Source organism: Engystomops pustulosus, chromosome 1 (genome assembly GCF_040894005.1).
Source record: "Engystomops pustulosus chromosome 1, aEngPut4.maternal, whole genome shotgun sequence".
In the NCBI taxonomy this organism is placed as follows: Eukaryota; Metazoa; Chordata; class Amphibia; order Anura; family Leptodactylidae; genus Engystomops; species Engystomops pustulosus.
In genome coordinates, this window is record NC_092411.1 from 85326634 (window position 1) to 85346374 (window position 19741).

The window sequence follows — 19741 nt, forward strand, 5'->3', positions numbered from 1 at the left end:
TTACTGGTTGCCAATGTTTTATGGTTGAGTGGGTGATATAACTCATGCTTGCTGACAACTCCTAGCTTAAGAGTTTGAATTGAGGAGTCTTGCAGATCTATCAACAAAAAATTTCCTCACGTCATCATCTCCATCATTTTCTCAACACAAACTTAATACTATTCTCTTACTCCTCTAGAGATCACTATTATACCTGCAAAATAGCTAATATATTTAGAGTGCAGCCACAGTAGCCAATATAGTCACAGGACCGTGAGTATCCGCCATTGAATGCACCTGCATGAGGAAGGTAGAAGGCAGAAGTTGAAAGGTCAGAATACACATATAATGTCCCCAAAATGTGTCATTACTAGAAATGAGCGAGTATACTTGTCCGAGCTTGATGCTTGGTCAAGTATTAGCATACTTGGACCGGCTCATTGCTCGGACGAGTATTTCCCCTGCTCGATAACGAGCATTTAGTTAACGAAAGAACAGTGAAGAACAACAAATTACAGATGTTTACAGATGTTTTCCTTGTAAGAACACATTGAAAGAACACTATTCTTCACATTGCAGGTGTTTGCGCGTTTCTTCCGCTAAGTTAGGAGATGTGCGCGAACATCTGGAATGGGAAGAATAGTGTTCTTTCAATGTGTACTTCACTTAAATGATCCTGTGTTCACTGTCTTCACTGTTTTTATTCTATTCTTCACACTGCAGATGTTCGCGCACATAAATGTAGTCTTTAACTAGACTATGTAGGCTATGGGGTTCTTTGTTCTTTGCTTTTTTAGCTCTGCTTAGAGATTGCTGCAGAAGCAGCAGAGCCAACCTACCTCCTATTGCCAGCCCTCTGACACCAAAGTAAAGGCTGAGTTGCTCCTAAATTCCTGCTCCACAATGGAATCTGCTATTCACAGCCAACCAATCCACTGCTTTGAGTATCTGCCATGAAGGATTGTTGCCAGCCTGTTGCTGCTGATGTTGTAAACTAACATTCCCCTCTTCTGGCTTCTTCCTGATGACCCTGACGGTGTGGACAAGGCATGTTCCTATGGTCCAAGACACTGCGACACATTCTGGCACTAGGCTGCACTCAGGGGTGTAACTTGAGAGGTTGTGGTTGCAACCGGGCCCAAGAGACCTTAGGGGGTCCATAAGGTGTCACTTTCCCATATTAAAAGACTAGTACTATAAACCATGCATTATACCTGGGGGCCTGGGACAGACTATGCCCTGGGGCCCATCAGCTTCAAGTTATGCCACTTATTGCACTAAAGCCAGCCACTCCGGTATGTATGTTGTCTACAACCACAGAGAGACCTAGGTCTGCACAGAGATACATATACAAACATGTGGGATATTTATTATATCACAAAATTTGATTTAATTTTATTGAAGCAATAGCAATTTTTTGCAAGAACACACTTAACCTTAAAACAATCCTGCCAGAAGTGCATTTATACATTGAAAAAGAAATGGCTTTAAAATGAAGAGAAAATGGTAGTAGCATTGTATAGCACATCCAAGTAAAAATGTTTGAGTACAAATGGATACATTAGCTGTTCTCACAGAACAGATTACAGTTTAATATTCCCTATGGGTTACAGCCAGGCTCAGCATGTCTAGAGAATGTAATGATATAAATGAGTCTAGTCTGTTTACCTGATGGTGGGCTAAACATACTCAATTCTGAAGGGTTAAGATGTTCAATAAATCATCTTCTCTGACACATGATGAAGACAAATTTCATATAGTAAAAGACAGAAAGATATAAATGTAAAGTGAAGAAGACACATTTACTATGGATCATGTCACAGTAAACATAGTTATTATCAGAAAATGTTTAGTAAAGTAAATTCACTTTAAAGAGTGCCTTTCAGCACCCTAAACTTTAACATACCCGATTGTAGGGACCTGCTCACTGATTCAGGGGCACTTTGAATTGTATTCATAGTCCCCCCGTTACGAGATATGAACACCGTTCTCTGACCATTCAATGTAGCTGATCGTCAGAGAGGAGGCACTGCAGCAGGGGTGGGGGCGTGTGTGTATGCTAATGTGTCTCACACCGCTTCATGGGCCAGGCCCTTTGTTGACCTAATGGACCTTGATATCCCTAGCTCAGTGTTGGTGAACGGCTGGAGGACTGACCCCTTCCCGGTGTCCTCTCTCACCTCTTCTTTTTGGGGCAAAAGTCAGCTGCAAGAAGTCGGAGGTAGAGATGAGCGAGTATACTCGTCCGAGCTTGATGCTTGTTCGAGTATTAAGGTACTCGAAACGGCTCGTTGCTCGGACGAGTATTTCCCCTGCTCGAGATCAAGCATTTAATTAAAAAAACACAGTGAAGAACAATGAAGAATAGAATAAAAACAGTGAACACAGTGAACACAGGATCATTTAAGTGAAAAAGACAGTGAAGAACACAGTGAAGAATAGATTACAGATGTTCGGCACATCTGCTTACTTGTCGGAAGATACGCGCAGAACGGCAGCAGGGAGACATCAAGCAGCAGGGAGACATCAAGCAGCACGGGGGAGACATCGGGCAGCACAGGGGAGACATCGGGCAGCACGGGGGAGACATCGGGCAGCACGGGGGAGACATCGGGCAGCACGGGGAGACATCGGGCAGCACGGGGGAGACATCGGGCAGCACGGGGAGACATCGGGCAGCACGGGGGAGACATCGGGCAGCACGGGGAGACATCGGGCAGCATGGGGAGACTTCAGTGGAAGAAGAGGAGCGGATCCCGGGACAGCGTATCACCCCGACAAGTAAGCAGATGTGCCGAACATCTGTAATCTATTCTTCACTGTGTTTTTCACTGCGTTTTTCACTTAAATGATCCTGTGTTCACTGTTTTTATTCTATTCTTCACTGTTCTTAACATCTGTTAACTTGTCGGGAGATAATATACGCGCGGAACAGTGAAGAATAGATCAGAAGACATTCTTTTTCAATTAAATAACACATTTTATTCCTGAACCATGGTCCCTATGAAAAATGCTCGGGTCTCCCATTGACTTCAATGGGGCTCGTTATTCGAGACGAGCACTCGAGCATCTGGAAAAGTTTGTCTCGAATAACGAGCACCCGAGCATTTTAGTGCTCGCTCATCTCTAGTCGGAGGCCATGCTTTTTGGAGACTGGCAGCTCGCTTCTTCTGTCTCTTTCCCCTTTACCATTCAGCAGGACTTCATGAAGGTTCTGGGTATTTGGTTCACTAAGGAAGGCGCAGCCCTGAAGACCTGGCAAGAACGCTTGTCCAAAGTCAACACCAGAGTCACCCTGTGTGCGCAGGGCCCTGAGGAACTCTGCAAGATCTGTTATCATATCATTATACTCTCTGTAGTTACAAAACACAATACTATATCCGCTGCCTGCGCTGTGTTATATTATTAGGGGGGCTGCCCCTCCAGGCCTTCATGTATGCCCAAAGACTGAGCAACACTCCCTACTGCCTCAGGTGCCCGTGGAAGGAGGAGACACCTCTGCACCTGTTCTGGGAGTGCCCCTTTGCTCAGAACCTGTTGGACGCCCTAGAACATCACCTCTAAGACTCTTTGTGTGTCCAGGAGCTACATGACATATCATGTGGTACTTTATGGTCTGTTCCAGGGCACTTTCAGTAGTCACAGGGATGCCCCAGTCATCACAGTAATGCCATGGTAGCCAGCAGTGATAGTAAGGCCCCTAGTAGTAGTAACAGTGATGTCCCCGGTAGCCAGCAGTCTCAGTGATGCCCCTGGTAGCCAGCAGTCACAGAAATGCCCCCCGTAGCCAGCAGTCACAGTACAGTAGCCAGCAGTCAAACAAACTTACCTGCCCACACTCCTATAGCCTGTCCACTTTTCTGTGACTCTCCACTCTCTGGTGTAAGACATCATTACACTGGGATGTAACTCTGTAGCGCTTCCTTTCCGATCAAAGTGTGGTGGAGTGGTGTCTCATTACGTAAGAACATCAATTTAAATCTGTGCTAAGATTGCTATGGGTATTCAGGTCAGTTATTGTATGTGTTAGGCCTTGTACCCCAGGGATGTGTAAACATGTGATGAGTGTGCAGTATGGATTCTTCACATGTTAAGATGCAACCACTAGGGCAGATGCATCCATAGGGGCATTTAGTGCACAATGTTCCCTAGCAGGTGCTTTCCTTTTTTTTTAAATCAGATATTTTTATTGAAAGTCCCCCCCCCCCTTTTACAAACCCAACAAGTGCAACAATGAGGGAAATATACACCGCAGCAAATATAATCATTGACAGGCATATTCAGTATTACAAATATACAAGTAATATCATCAAAAATGTATCAGATTTTATACTAGGTGCTTTCCCTATGACTGTGCGATATGTACAGACCCTGTATGGACCAAGATTCTCATGCAAAATGAATCAAACCAAAGAAGACACAATAATCACACAAAACACACTTCATTTGGGAATTAAATGTTCAAATTTTTTCATTCTTTATTTTCACCAATCCCACAGCAGACCCCTGACTCGTAGAGAGTCGCCCTTCAGCACTCAGGAGAGGAAAACCCCTGTGGAGGAAACCTCTAGGAAACCATGGCTGAAGTATTACCTTTTCGCTGGGCTTGGAGGGTTACTGCCAATAAATCTATCACCCAATGTGTAATAGAATAATTTGGCTGATCTGGTTGTGGGGTGACCCCTTCCTTCTTAGCATCTCCAGGTCTTTGAAGTGGATGGCAGTGCCGTGGTGATGAGCAGGCAGTCCTGGCCCAGCTTATGTCAGAATATCTGTGACCATTGTCACCACTGCATGTGCATTATGATGTCACACACAGGTTGTGGTTGCTGAAGTATTGACCCTTTGATGGATGGCAATTTGTTTCACTACAGAGGGAATTAATGGGGCAGATTTACTTACCCGGTCTGTTCGCAATCCAGCAGCGCGTTCTCTGCGGTGGATTCGGGTCCGGCCGGGATTCCTCCAACGTCCACCAAGTGACGCTGCTGTGCTGAAGTCCGCCGAGGCCCGCTGGAATGCACTGAAGTTCACCGGCCTATTAAAAAAAGGCGGTTTTTCCGAATCCGCCGGGTTTTCGTTCGGCCACGTCCTGCGATTTCCGTCGCGTGCATGCCAGCGCCGATGCGCCACAATCCGATGGCGTGCACCAAAATCCCAGGGCAATAGAGGGAAAATTGGCGCAAATCGGAAATATTCGGGTAACACGTTGGGAAAACGCGAATCGGGCCCTTAGTAAATGACCCCCATTGTGTCCTTGTATCTTGTATAGCTAGTGAATTCATGAAATGCACATTTAGAGTGGGCCTTACTGCTATTTTAATCTATTTCTGTTAGAGTATATAGTAACTGAAGTTTATTGTAATAAAATAGGATATATTTGAATATTAAGAGGCTGCAGATTAGTCTGTGTATTTAGAGGACCAGCAATAATGTATTTGTAACAAATACAAGTTTTTTTTGCTCTCGTGATTTAGTTCCTAGTTCATTTTTGATAGAAACGGTATGAACCTTTATTTGTATAAGAATAATTTTGGATATGTGGTCCTTTGATGAATTATTGCTATGTAACCAGTAATCAGCAGTCTATGCCCACATAAGACATCAAATATCATGGGTGAAACACTGTCAAAAGACATGACCTTCTGTTTGGCGCCTAGCAGATCACATAAGGAAAGCAGAGCCCTTAATCAGAGATTTTGTTGAAATAGATTTCAGGTGCCATGTCATATTGGCAACCCCCTTGATAACAGTAAAAATAGCCAAAGAGTGAAAAAGGAAATGCCTGACACAGGGTCTGAAACTGATGTCGGTTTTGATGGCCAGGCTCGAAGGAGAAAGGACACTACTTGTCTTATTTTTTAGGGCAAATTTTTATTGTATTGTATTTTATTGCAGAGCCTTTAAGATATGAGAACAGTGGAAATATACCCTACGGAACAGAAAATTCTTCTCTGAAGGAGGCATTTTGGTGCTCATATGCGCCTCATTTAACAATGGTGCACTCTGTTGGAGCAGTGCAGGGGGCTTCATATTCATGAAGAATGGGCACCACAAGTCACGAATCTGGCACCCTCAGCACACTACACTATTTAGTAAATGTGGGCCTGATTTTGATAACATTTTTATATATTTTGTAAGTAACTGTATCCAGGACCGTATCTTGTATGCGGCAGGATGAAAATCCTGCCTCAGGGGGAAGATTGCAGAGCCCTAAAGGGTGGTGGCAAACTAGAGAAAGATTAAGTACAATTAGATCAAGATCAAGTAGATGTAACTAACATATAGAGTGGTTCAGCACAAACCTGTGTGTCTACATCACTCTGCATAACACAGGCCAGTGTGATGTCATCACATGTGCTGACCTGTGTCTCTTCACAGATGACGCGGCTGCCAGGTAAAAAGTAGGAAAAGAGGAGGAGAGACGGCAGCACTGGAGGTGAAGATGAGTATTAGTTGTGGGGTGGGGTGCCTGTATATACTACCTATGATGGTCATTGCCTGTATATACTAGTACTGGGGGCATAAGATAGTAAGTAGTAAGATAGGTCAGTAATAAGATACCATGGCCAGTAGTAAGATACAGAGGCCAGTAGTAAGATAGGTTAGTGGTAAGAGATACAGTGACCAGTAGTAAGATAGGTCAATAGTAAGATGCTGTGGCCAGCAGTAAGTTACAGTGGCCAATAGTAAGATAGGTCAGTAATAAGATGCAGTGGCCAGTAGTAAGACATGTCAGTAGTAAGATGCAGTGGCCAGTAGTGAGATAGGCCAGTAGTAAGACAAGTCAGTAGTAAGGTACAGCAGGCATGTAGCAGCACTAGCAGTCACATACAGTGGCAGCCTGCAGCTGCAGTGTCCGGCATTGAGCTGCTGGCAGTGCTCTCTCCTCTCCTCACACTGTGCGGGGCTTCTGTTGCCTTGGTGCCTTTCCTCTATGCAGGACGTAACTAAACTCCAGCGGGGCTGAGCTCATTGTTTGACTTTGCAGGGAAAAATGAAACCTCTTTCCGCCTCTCCCTCCTCCTCCCCTCCTCCTGAGAAATAGGGGGGAGACTTGGCTAGGAGAAAAGGATGTGAAAATATGGCGAACTTTTCCTGGGCAATGCAGAGTGCGGAGCGTTCCTTGTGCTAGGAGTGTGAGCGGCATCTCCCTGCTGCCATGGCTGTCCCTGTCAGCACTGCTACCTATGTCTGAGGAACAATGGAGCAACAGGCTGTGAAGAGAAAGGACAGGGTACGAGGCTCCAAACTTCTTTGTTGACTTTGTAATGAACCCCTAATGCAGGCACCATTGTTTTTCTGGGATGTGTTGGTAATAATGTAGCTGCCATTGTAAAAGTTTAGTCAGAGGAGATGTGAGATATTTTATGAGGGGGTAGTGTATACCTTTGTGTTCTCTGAAGACAATGCAACTTCTTGTAACCATTTCACTGCTGGCTGCTACCCTAACATCTGTTCTCACTGTGTTGTGGAGTCCTAGGTAGGATGCTAGGGGTTAACCTCTTGTGGTCAAGTAGAGTCCATGCTGTGAATAGTTTAGTAGTAAAACTTTATAACACTTGAGGTGACGCCTCCTGACACTGGATGCTGAGGGCAAAGAGTGTCAGAGTAGTAGTAGTAGGGCCAGTGGTGGTAGTAGTAGCAGAACTAGGGGTAGTAGTAGCAGTAATAGGGGCATTGGGACTATACATGCTAACAGTGAAGGGAAGCCGTAACATAATATGGACATTGGCTGCTTCCTTCCATATCAGCAGGGTAAGAAGACTGCGTTTCACATGGCGTCCTGGTGGCGTTCACAGCTACACGTTCATGAATAGTAATGTATGACATTCCCACTTGTGTTTTACAGCTCTCTTATACAACGACCTTGTTTTAGGAAAGGAATATAATATCTAAAAATGTTCTGCAGGTTGTACTTCCCATTCACTTACTGAGTTTGTCCACTATAGATAGTGAGGAGTTGAACAGCATGTTAAATAGGAAACCTATAGAAAAATGGGGTCTTGGAGTAGGGGCATAGATGTAAGAAACAAAGGGTAGAGTGACAGGCCATTCATGAACATGAAGGATGGGATATGGAGAATGGAGGGTAATGGATAGAAAGATTTTATTGAGGAAGCAGCGGCTTTGTCTTGTTACTGTGTTTTTTCCTGAACCTGTCACACATTGCCAGAAATGAGGAATGGTGTATTATCAATAAAAAATGGCAGACATGACAAATGTCTAGAGAATTCCATCATTTGTGGTGTTGTTTTGACATAAGATACAGTGTGGTTAAGAATCCAGTCACTGCTGATTTAGAGCTTTCTCCCTATTACAGTTCATAGGGATAAAGCTGTCAATTAGCATTGATTGGGCAGGTGTAGCTGGGCAGCTTATAAATATGGCGAGTCCTTGTGTGTGAATATATTCAGGTATGGCCGGATAGTTTGAGTCCTCTACAACTAAGCCATTATTTGTATGTATTTTGTAACATTTTTTTACATACCAATTTTGTACCATTTTAATTTTATCGTTCATGTAATTGTACTGGGACTTGCTTTTTGTGGGATAAGTGTGCCGTTCACCTTGAACTTAAAAAAGCCCCAACTTCCGCCACCAAGTTGAATACACCATGAAGCTTAGACCTCATGATGTATCTGCTGGCCGTGGTGCAAAACTATGCCAGATCTGGCCTGGTGCAGCTGTGCAGGCACAGGGAAGGAATGCCCCATGCTGGGCCCACTCTGCTGGCATCCACACCCCTTAATGCCCCTTCCACACCCACATGCCATGCAAGTGGTATAGTCACATAATTAATTGCATTTCTTGCAGTGCACAAGAAAACTCCCTACAAGTTTAATTGTTTTGTGTTTAAAGCAGTAACAGTTAGGGTCCATGCACACTAACGTGTGTCTGCCCGACCGTAGCCTTACGGGCGCACGTCAGGCACGCTGGAGTGGAGGAGAAGCGAGTGCTGCTCGCCCCTCCTCTCTCCATAAAGAATTGTGGCGCTTGGCCGTTGTTGCGGCAAAAGCAACACTCTATCTTTTTTGCAGCCATGGTATGGTACAGTGAGCACATGTTGTGCTCACCGTACCGAGCCCAGGTGGCATAGACAACTGTGGGGGACGTATATGAGGCCATAAATTTGTGGCCATATATATGTCACCCATATGTTCGTGTGCATGGGCCCTTGTATTGTTTTTCCTAGGTTTTATTTTAGTTTTTGTTGATTTCTAATGCCTGTATTTTTTAATTTTTCTTTCAACTATATTGTGTAAGTACTTTTTATTTGCAGTAGAGCCTCACACAATTTTTGGGAAATCTTTTTTAATGATTTTAAATCTTATTTCAGACTGGAAAAACTGCAATTTTGTCACCTTTTAAAACACACATACACACACTAATATATATATATATATATATATATATATATATATATATATATATATATATTATATATCACTGCAAATATATAGTATATATCATTGCCTATGCACAGGATAACAAACATGTCAGCTTTACAGCCAGGGTCACATATATGGTGACCTAATACAATTTGTATTTTGTATTTATAGCACATTGGTGGGAATTTAATTTGTTTTCACTACTTATTTTATACTGTAATAAGACGGATTGTTAGGCCACCATTTGGTTATGCAAACACATTGTTAGTGAGCAGTTTGGTTTGGAACATATTCCCTCTGTAGCCACTCTACTGCCATGATCCAAATGAACCAGAACATCCAGGGGGTTAACAGCCTAGAATCATTGTTTGTCTATGTTTTAGGCTACATGCATAATGCCGTTGCCCGCCGCACCATAGCACGGCGGTCACACGGCAGCGCGTGGTGAGAGGAGGAGGAGTTGAGCGCAGCTCACCCCGCCCCTCTCCATAGGAACATATATGGACCTGTCTTATCTTTTCCCGGGCTACAAAGGGGTACGGTGCCGGAGGGGTGCAGTACCGTACCGCTCCCGTTGGGTGCCGTGAGCCCATAGAAGTGTATATCGGGCGTATATACGTCCCCCATACATGTGTGTGAATGTATCCTTACTATGTAACAAACTTTATAGGGATTTCCGTGACAGCCTGTGACAACACATGACTGACGCTTGATCTAAGGTCTATTGACAGCTAGGGGAGCATTGAGTCTAACTCTGAATTACATACAGTAATGTCACTTCCCAACCATTGTATTAGTGGATTTGCATAACACACTTTAGGGGACTTGTGGGCCTCCATTAGCTGGCATTCCAGTGGTCAGACACTAAGAAACCAGTCTCAGTCACTAGTGGAACATAAAGCAACTTAAAATTGAAACAATGTCACAACAATGATTTTATTATTTTCTTTAATCCTATCCTGTTATAAATTTTAGTTTAAAGGCGAAGCATAAAAATATCTCTCATATGTGTGTTCTTCATTTTCCTTAAAGGGGTATTCCCACAAAGACAAGCTTCTTAAATGTACTTGGGATAACAAAATAACACATTCTCTACTTCACTGTCTATTTGTGCTGTATTTTTGTTAAGAAGTCCAATCTGTCTCTATCAGTCTGCTGTGCCTTCCTGCTGTGCCTCCCCAGATGAAGAACTTATCTGTCTGTAGCTTGTAGTTCTCCCCACGCTGCTGCCGGCAGGAACTGATTGTCTGTGTCTCATTGTGCATCAGTGTGTGAGCTCTGTCCTGCACTGCAGGGAGTGCTGCTACAGTGCAGGGAGCAGAGAGAGAGAGAGAAACCCAGCTCCACGGCTGTCGCACAGCAATCCAAGATAGCTTTCCCGACTCTAAGTCAGAAGTTACAGGGTCGTGTCTAGGGGCAACTGAAATTGTGTACACCAGGACTGATAGAGACAGGTTGGATATCTACCCTGTTTCCCCTAAAATAAGACATCCCCCGAAAATAAGACCTAGTACAAGTTTGTTCAGGCTTAGAAATATAAGGCCTCCCCTGAAAATAAGACCTATGTCAGCCATTGCAGCAGCTCCTCCCAGGCCATACATTAGTATTAGTAAATCTTTTAGATGCTGCAGAAGTTGTCACACGGGGAAGAATTCATGGAAGTAAATGACTGATTGTTGTGCTGCAGATGTGATCCCATCAGCTACTAGGATAAGAAGGGTCATTTATGGAAAGTGATTTTACTAAACATGAGAGACTGGGGCCAATGATTCCAATAGAAATGGAGTCACAAGAAATACAGCATGAAATTCAGAGTTTGGAGAGTCATAAGGATGTTAGAGAAGTAGATTTTTTGTTCAACGATAAATGTAAATTCTTGTTCATGGAAAAATAAGAATCCCCTGAAAATAAGACCTAGTGCCTCTTTAGGAGCAAAAAATTTATATAAGACACTGTCTTATTTTCGGGGAAACAGGGTATGTATATCACTGTATGTTTGTTAATAACAGTGAATTAGAGAATGTTATTTTGTTATTCTGAGTGTATTTAAGAAACTTGTCTTCGTGGGAATACCCCTTTAACCCCTTAAGGACGCAGGGTATTTTCGCTCATTTCTCGTCCTCCATCTTCAAAAATCCATAACTTTTTCATTTTTCTGTGTACAGAGCTGTGTGAGGGCTTATATTGTGCGTAACAAATTTTACTTTCCCGTGATGTTATTTATTATTCCCTGCCATGTAGTGGGAAGCCAGAAAAAAATTCCAAACGTGGAAAAATTTTTAAAAAAACTGCATGTGCATGTTTTTGTGGGCTCAGTTTTTACGACTTTCACTCTTTGCTCCAAATAACAACACAACTTTATCATTGGTTCAGTACAATTGCGGTGATATCAAATTTATATAGGTTTTATTGCGTTTTAATAAATTACAATTAAACGAATGTGTACAAAAAAGAAAAAAAAATGTTGCCATCTTTTGATGCTAATAACTTTTTCATACTTTGGTGTACGGAGCTGTGAGTGATGTCATTTTTTGCAAAACAAGCTGACGTTTTCATTGCTACCATTTTGAGGACTGTGCAACATTTTAATAATTTTTTATTAAATTTTTTATGTCGTGTAAATAGGTGTGAAAGTCACGTTTTGGACATTTGGGCGCCATTTGCTGTTCCGGAGGTCATCGCCGGCTGTAACCGTTTTTATATTTTGTAGATCGGACATTTTGGGACGCGGCGATACCTAATGTGTCTGTGATTTTTACTGGTTATTATGTTTTATATCAGTTCTAGGGAAAGGGGGGTGATTTGAAATTGACGTTCGGGGGAGCGACGATCGGAGGTAAGATGGCGGCGCCCATGCGCGGGTGTTAGCGATGGGTCTTTGCTGTGATATGCAGCAAAGCCCATCTCTGTATGAAGAGGGCTCAGCCCATGAGCCCTCTTCATACACCCTTTATAGCTCCGTAGTGGATATATCCGTCACGGAGCGTGAAGGGGTTAATAGGTTTATTGTAGCTCTGTGGTGTAAACATAAAGTACTGCAATGCAAATGGCAAACAAAATAAATGATATGTTAATTGGACTTCAGAGAACATAGTTGTCATACAAGCAGTTGTCCTGTTGTCCTTCAGGCATAAAATAAGAGTATTATTTTGTTTGATGCTTTCATATGTATAGAGTGCAATATTTTTCCTGTTGCTTTTGTTTTTCTGAGGAAGGGGTATGAGTGTTACAAACTCTCTGCATATTGAGGAGTCCCCTCAACTGCTTTTAGTCAGAGGAGCCTCGGTACAAATGGATGGCAGCAGTCCTTCAGATTGAAGAGCCACACTTGATGATCAGCTCTGCGTGCCCTTATATGGCATACTTAACATATTGGGGCACATTTACTTACCCGGTCCAGTCGCGATCCAGCGGCGGGTTCTCCGACGCTGATTCGGGTTCTGCCGGGATTCACTAAGGTCCGTGCACCGATATTCACCAGGTGTCGCTGCTGCGCCGAGGTCCGCCGAAGTTCACCTGCTTTTTTCTGGTGTATGTGAGTGATTGATCTTGCGACACAAATGGCTTTTTAAATTCTGCGGTTTTTCCGAATCCTTCGGGTTGTCCGGCGGCCACGCCCCCGATTTCTGTCGCGCGAAAGTCGGCGCGATTGCGCCAAAAATCGATCGCGTGCGCCACAATCCCGTGAAATACAGCGCAAAGCGGAAATATTCGGGAAAAACCCGACGGATTCGCAGCTGCAGACCCTTAGTAAATGTGCCCCATTGTGTAAAACAACTTCTACATTCATTTGCAGTTTGCACATTTTCAATTTGGAATGTGTGTTATAACCTGATTTTATAATTGAATGAATATTTTATTTTGACTTCTCTCTTGTTAGTATGCTGTATGGCTCATGTTTATTAGTCTTTAAAGGAAACCTACCACTTCTGAAGGTAGGTATGAGATACAAACACCGGGCACCAGCTCAGGGTGAGCTGGTGCCGGTGCTTAGTCTCGTTAGTGTTAAAACCGCGGTATCGCGGTTTTAACACTTTTGAAACTTTCTAGCAGGCACTGCTTCGGCGCTTCCAATGTAGGCGCGCGCACGATCGTGTGCACGAAGCGCCGAAGCAGTGCCTGCTAGAAAGTTTCAAAAGTGTTAAAACCGCGATACCGCGGTTTTAACACTAACGAGACTAAGCACCGGCACCAGCTCACCCTGAGCTGGTGCCCGGTGTTTGTATCTCATACCTACCTTCAGAAGTGGTAGGTTTCCTTTAAAGACTAATAAACATGAGCCATACAGCATACTAACAAGAGCGGTTTTAACACTTTTGAAACTTTCTAGCAGGCACTGCTTCGGCGCTTCGTGCACACGATCGTGCGCGCGCCTACATTGGAAACGCCGCAGGCGTTGCGCGCGCACGGTCGCGCGCAGCGCCGAAGCAGTTTCTGCTAGAAAGTTTCAAAAGTGTTAAAACCGCGATACCGCGGTTTTAACACTAACGAGACTAAGCACCGGCACCAGCTCACCCTGAGCTGGTGCCCGGTGTTTGTATCTCATACCTACCTTCAGAAGTGGTAGGTTTCCTTTAAGCGTGATTTCTTGTACTAAAACTAAAAAATAAGAAGTTATAGGTAAAATTCTTATTTTTTTTAATATAGCAAATAATTTATCATTTAACAGGTTTTCTTGTGTCAGGAAATACAACATACAGATAGGATATAGAGAATAGGTGGATTACCACAGTGCAAAATTACACTCCACTCAGATGAGGCTTTGGTGGTCCATGCATAGTAATCTGGCTCACTTTATCGTAGTAACTAATGATAGTAAAGAACAAAAAGTGCTTGGCCCGTAGGCCCAAACACATTTGGTTGCTAAGGCTTAAGGGAAAGGCACTGATGCACAGTCATAACCTTGATAGAAGATGAAAACAAGATCAGGCTTGTAACTTGGGGAGGCAGGGCCCCATAGCAGTCTTCTGAATGGGGCCCCCCTATACCCTAAAAAATATACATATTTCTATACTCACACATTTATACACTCTTACACACATACATGCATTTATACATTTATGCACTGATAAATCTGCTATTCAATGTGCAACATTATATGTATGTAATGGTGTACATCCTCCACTCTTTAGTGTACAACATTACACTAGGGCCCGCAGACAATGTGGCTGCTATGGCTACTACCGCTGTAGTTACACACTTGCTTCACTACATGTATGGTGAAAAATAGGCATTTATCAAAATTACTAAAGGTTGCCCCCCCCCCTCCCTTCCTCTGAAATTGCTCTACTCCAGGCCAGGCCAATCCAAGATGCTGGGGCATTAAAACCAGTCTCTCCAAGAACCAGCTTCCTATCATAAAATGGAGTGTGGATGAGATTCTCTCTGCATCCATTAACAAGGTCAGCAAGAGGTGATGGCCTCTATCTCTGAGGTCACAGCTAGAAAAACCCCACTTGCTATACTCATCAAGAAATATGTGGCATAATTCATATTTCGGCCACATACCTTTTCCTACTAACTCCTTCCAGGCCCCTGTTGTTCTTGTCTCCAAGGCTTTGGGATGATAGCACAGCAACAAGGAGCAATTAAATAACTCCCAAAATATTAATACTGTTATCCTCATGATTAGTACTTCATGAGGGAAAAGATGGAAGTAAGACCAAGTTTGTCTGTAGGATGCCCGCAAGGCAAGATATCAGCATATAAAGATTCTAAGGCACACAGAAACCTACTAAGGCCCATGTACATGACCGTAGGCTGGATATATGTAAAGTTGCAAGCTTGTGGCCGTTTATACCTCCCCCATAGATGGCACACGTGCTGCACCGCATCGCTCCGTACACAGGGGAAGGATAGGACATGCCCTATCTTTCCCTGTGTATTGGTGCCGTGTATCTCTATGGCGAGGGGAGGGGTCACCCCTCCTCCTCTCCATGGCGCTGGGCGTGTGCCCGCTCGGCTACGACTGGGCCACCACACAGTGTGCATGTAGCCTAAGTCAGAAAATTAAGTGAGCATATTCCAAGCCTTCTTTGTGTCATCACAGACGGGGGCTGAGGGGATATTGGAATGTGACTTATGTAGCAGTTTCCTGATCATTTTTGGTCATTTTTGGGGATCCCTAGTGGATAGAAAGATCGTTTGGCTCTGCTTCCCCAGGCACCAGACTAGTAATGGCATTTTTTAACAAGTGGTAGCAGCTAAAATTCACTCAGGTTCTGCAGGGTGGGAGCTGTCAGAGTGCAGTGCAATGTGACCCAAGAGGCCTCCCTTCAGAACCTCAGTCTGTGATCCTGACACCATGCTAGATATGCAAACTGTCTATCCTATAGATTTTCTGCAGCTAGGCAAATGCAACTTTGCATGTTTTGGACATATGTAAAGCACTATATGATGGCACTATATAAATTAAGATTATTATATTTGTTACACTCATAAGCACCCTCATTCTTCTATCGTTATTAGAAGTGTCTGAGAGCAGAGCTGATGGCAACCAGTCTGAGCTCAGCTTTCAGTTTCCCACATCCGTTTTAAAAATGAGCTCTGATCAGTTCTGTTCTCAGTCCTCCATAATGTCTTGCTTATGTTCATGGATAACACACTGAACTAAACCTACCCAAAAAGCTTCACAACACTTTTATGCACTAATGTATAACTTTTCATTCAGCTTCTTGATACCATCTGTTCTCTGAAAAATGATTCTGATTCTGGCGCAGGACACCAAATGTCAACATTACACAAACAAGTTTAGTAATAACTATAAAATTTTAGTTCTGTTTAAAATAAGCAAACTTGTATTGAAATATGGACTTTTAGGAGATTCCCCCCAAAAAGTCTTATTGTTGGTTACTATGGCAACTATCAATAGTGATATAACTCTAATAATGAATAATTTGTAGCTTGTCAACTGGAAGAAATGCCTTAAATAACAGTAATTGTTATCAGCATAAAATGAATGGGCAGGTAATTTCATGGACCTGCTCAATACGTGTTTCTAACCACTCCACTCCATTTGGGAATACCCATTCTCATGATCGCTAGGGGTCTAATTGTGTCCAGTAGTTGCAGGTTTAGTAGAAAACAACTTCTAAACATCTATTTAATTGACCCTTTTTCTGAACTTGTGTGTTACAATATAACACTGTATTTCTCGGACTGCTGTGTGACAATAGTTCGCCATTTGTCTGTATTGTGTTGATGTTTTTTGTATTTTTACATGCCAGTTCCTGTTGTTTTCTGACTCATTAGTGTTGGCTTTGATTGTTGACCTTGCTTTAGCTTTTATGTCCTTCTTTTCATGTGCGTACAAGTCCTATTATCACCAAGGACGTATCTTGTATTTCAAACCTATTAGTCTGCATCCTGTCCCATATATTGTGCAATCACAGAAATGTGAGTGTTATTAGTTATAAGTATAATTTGTGGCACTGATTTTATTAATTTTGGAGTTAATAGACATTTAAAGTTTTTATTGGAGATGGGCAATATATGTTTATTGGGGGTCCAAATTCTGATAAAGTATGTGTCTGTAGCTATGTGACAATTACGGTAACTCTATTAACCAATGAGCACTTTGCTATGCAAATTGCTGGGGATCTTTGGTGTCATTATACCTACCTATCTGATTGATGCCCTATCCCCAGAAACCCCTTTAACTCGTCTGTGTGCATTCTGTCATAACTTACATCACATTCAATTTTTTCTTTTTGAGATAGTAGTCAGGCATGATTTTCAGCTGAGATGATATTTTACAGAAATCCCATATAACAAAATAATGCCTTTATTAGTTTCTAGTCCTTTTTGATGCTGTAGGTAGAAAACTGTTAATGTATTAATTCTTAATAAATTCTTATTCTTATCACAGCCCTGCAATGGCCTGTAATTACTCATAAGTGATACACTAACATGTAGCATGGCGAACATGGAAACTGGAAACATATAACGACTTACTGTCTGAGAGCCAGGAATGGGAAAACATTTCTTTTTTATGATACTCTTCATTTTACTGTGTGCCTGAAAAATGGTCCAGCCTGAGGGAGGGAAAATGTAATATGTAGCTATCCTAGAATCAATCTGCAGCAACATAATTAAGGCAAATATTATGGCAAGCATTATTCAGAGTGGTCAGATGTTCTATATAGCTGTAAAGCAGAGGTTCTGGTACACAAATGCCGGTTTTCTGCTGAGTAAAGGCTTAATTCAAGCTTTGGACTGCAAAGAACTTACAGCAATCCACATCCATGCACATGTAGGTTTAGTCAGAATGTGGATGGCATTTGTGTACATCACATCCACTGTGCTTTGACTGTAAATTGCAGTGGGTTAGCTGTCAACAATTCAACTGCAGTTATCCCAAAGTGATCTACTGTGTGTCCTTGGCCTAACAATGTATTAGTAGTTATTGGGCAGGAAATTCATTAGTTTATACATTTGCATATTGTACATTCATATACAAAATAAATATCTTTAGGGTGTCAGTGTGCCCCTTACTTACTAGCATCTGGTGTAGTTGTGTTCTTATGTGACCCAGTTAAGCTCTGCTGAAGATAGTGGTCCCAACAGTGGAGTTGTTTCCCCTTGTAATTGGGGCTCTTTTAAAGGCCACAATTAAAGTAGAAAACTTAAAAAAAGGGAAAATGTCCAACAGCAACACATGTAAAAATACCCAATGCTTAATTATGTGCAAGGCCTAGGACATAGACAAAGGCAATCAACAATGCAAAGGAAAAATGGAAGCGCTATAAGTGCCACTCCAAATGTTTTAAAAAAAAACCATTTTATTAGATATCAGAGAAGCATAGATATAATAGACCACAATTAGGTCTAACAGGGTTACAGTAAAATTATTTGAGGTTAAAGGACCTTAGCAGAAGTACAGGAATCCAGAGATAAATATAGGCAATGGAATGGGCTGAGTCCAATGATAAGTAATGTAGGGTGCCTATTTGCACACCAAAATCCATTTATTAATCACCATATACAAGAGCCATTGTCTGCTGCTGTTGTGGCTGTTAGAAGCTGAGCTGAAATTGAGATTTTGCCACAGGTCATAAATATGAGCTTTGAGCTTTGATTGGTTACTCTAGCCAATGAGCATAACACAGCTTATGTGTGAGGTAAGATGGATAGGGATAGAGACAGAGAGTCAGAAAAGGGAGATTGAGCGAGTGAGAGAGAGAGAGAGAGACAGGCAGATAGAGTGAGATATAGGCAGGGAAAGTGAGTGACAGAGATAGGCAGGGAGAGTGAGTGACAGAGATACAGGCAGGGAGAATGAGTGGCAGAGAGACAGGTGGGGAGAGTGAGTAAATGACAGAAAGTCATGTAGGAAATAGGGAGAGTAAGAGAAAGGGAGAGTGAATAACAGAGATACAGTCAAGGAGAATGAGTGAGATAAAATGTAACCACATTATAATAGTATATAGAGTTTAGTATTAGTAGAGTATAAGTCAAGGCCCCTAATTTTGCAATAAATAACTGGGAAAACTTATTGACTCGAGTATAAGCTTAGGGTGGGAAATGCATTGGTCACAGCCTCCCTGTGTAAGGAATGCCTAGCACCGCACAAAGAGAATCGAGGTTACACACTATATGAGTTGCTATCACAAAGAATGGTGGAATAAGAATTTAGCCAACCCTCTTATAAATCCCTCAACTTAGGGGATCACATGCAAATCAAATTATAGGGGTCTATATTTGCATGTAGGGTAAGAATACCCCCAAAACTTTCCCTATCAGTTTTTGATTTTAATAATTTCTACTTAATTTAATAGGAAATATTATCTTTTTTAAAATAAAGAATAAAAGTTAATTTTTACTGCCACTTTTCCCTCTATCTTCCCCTTCTCCTCCTGAATAAAATGAAGGAATGCCTAGCAGCCTTGTCTAATAATGTAATGCCCAGCAGCCTCCCCAGTAATAAAATGGCCAGCAGCAAACCCCCTAGTAATAAAATGCCCTGCAGAAGAGCCGCTAGTAATGATATACCCCATACCGCTCCTCCACAAGTAATGAAATGCTGATGCAGCCCTCGCAAAAAAATGAAATGCCAATTAGCCCCCCGAATGATGACATGCCCTGCAGCCAGCCCCCATATTATTGAAATACCCTACAGCCAGCCCCCATATTATTGAAACATATTATTGAAATACCCTGTAGCCAGCCCCCATATTAATGAAATGCCCTGCAGCCAGCCCCCATATTAATGAAATGCCCTGCAGCCAGTTCCTATATTAATGAAATTCCCTTCAGCCAGCCCCCATATTAATGAAAAGCCCTGCAGCCAGCCCCGATAGTGATAAAATTCCCTGCAGCCTGCCCCATAGTGATGAAATCCCCTCCAGCCCCTGGGTGTTTAAAAAAAATAA

The 19741-nt window shown here is 42.5% G+C and overlaps 1 protein-coding gene across 2 annotated transcripts in view; it reads left to right on the plus strand.

Annotated features, from left to right (window-relative positions):
* Nucleotides 1-7038: 7038 nt before the first annotated feature.
* The window catches only part of TTC28 (tetratricopeptide repeat domain 28), a 365189-nt gene continuing 352486 nt past the window's right edge, over nucleotides 7039-19741 (plus strand). For both annotated transcript variants that reach the window (XM_072146640.1, XM_072146649.1), the window contains exon 1: nucleotides 7039-7216. In XM_072146640.1, the coding sequence (XP_072002741.1) occupies nucleotides 7184-7216 (33 nt within the window). In that variant the 5' untranslated portion in view covers nucleotides 7039-7183. The remainder of the gene's footprint in view (nucleotides 7217-19741) is intronic.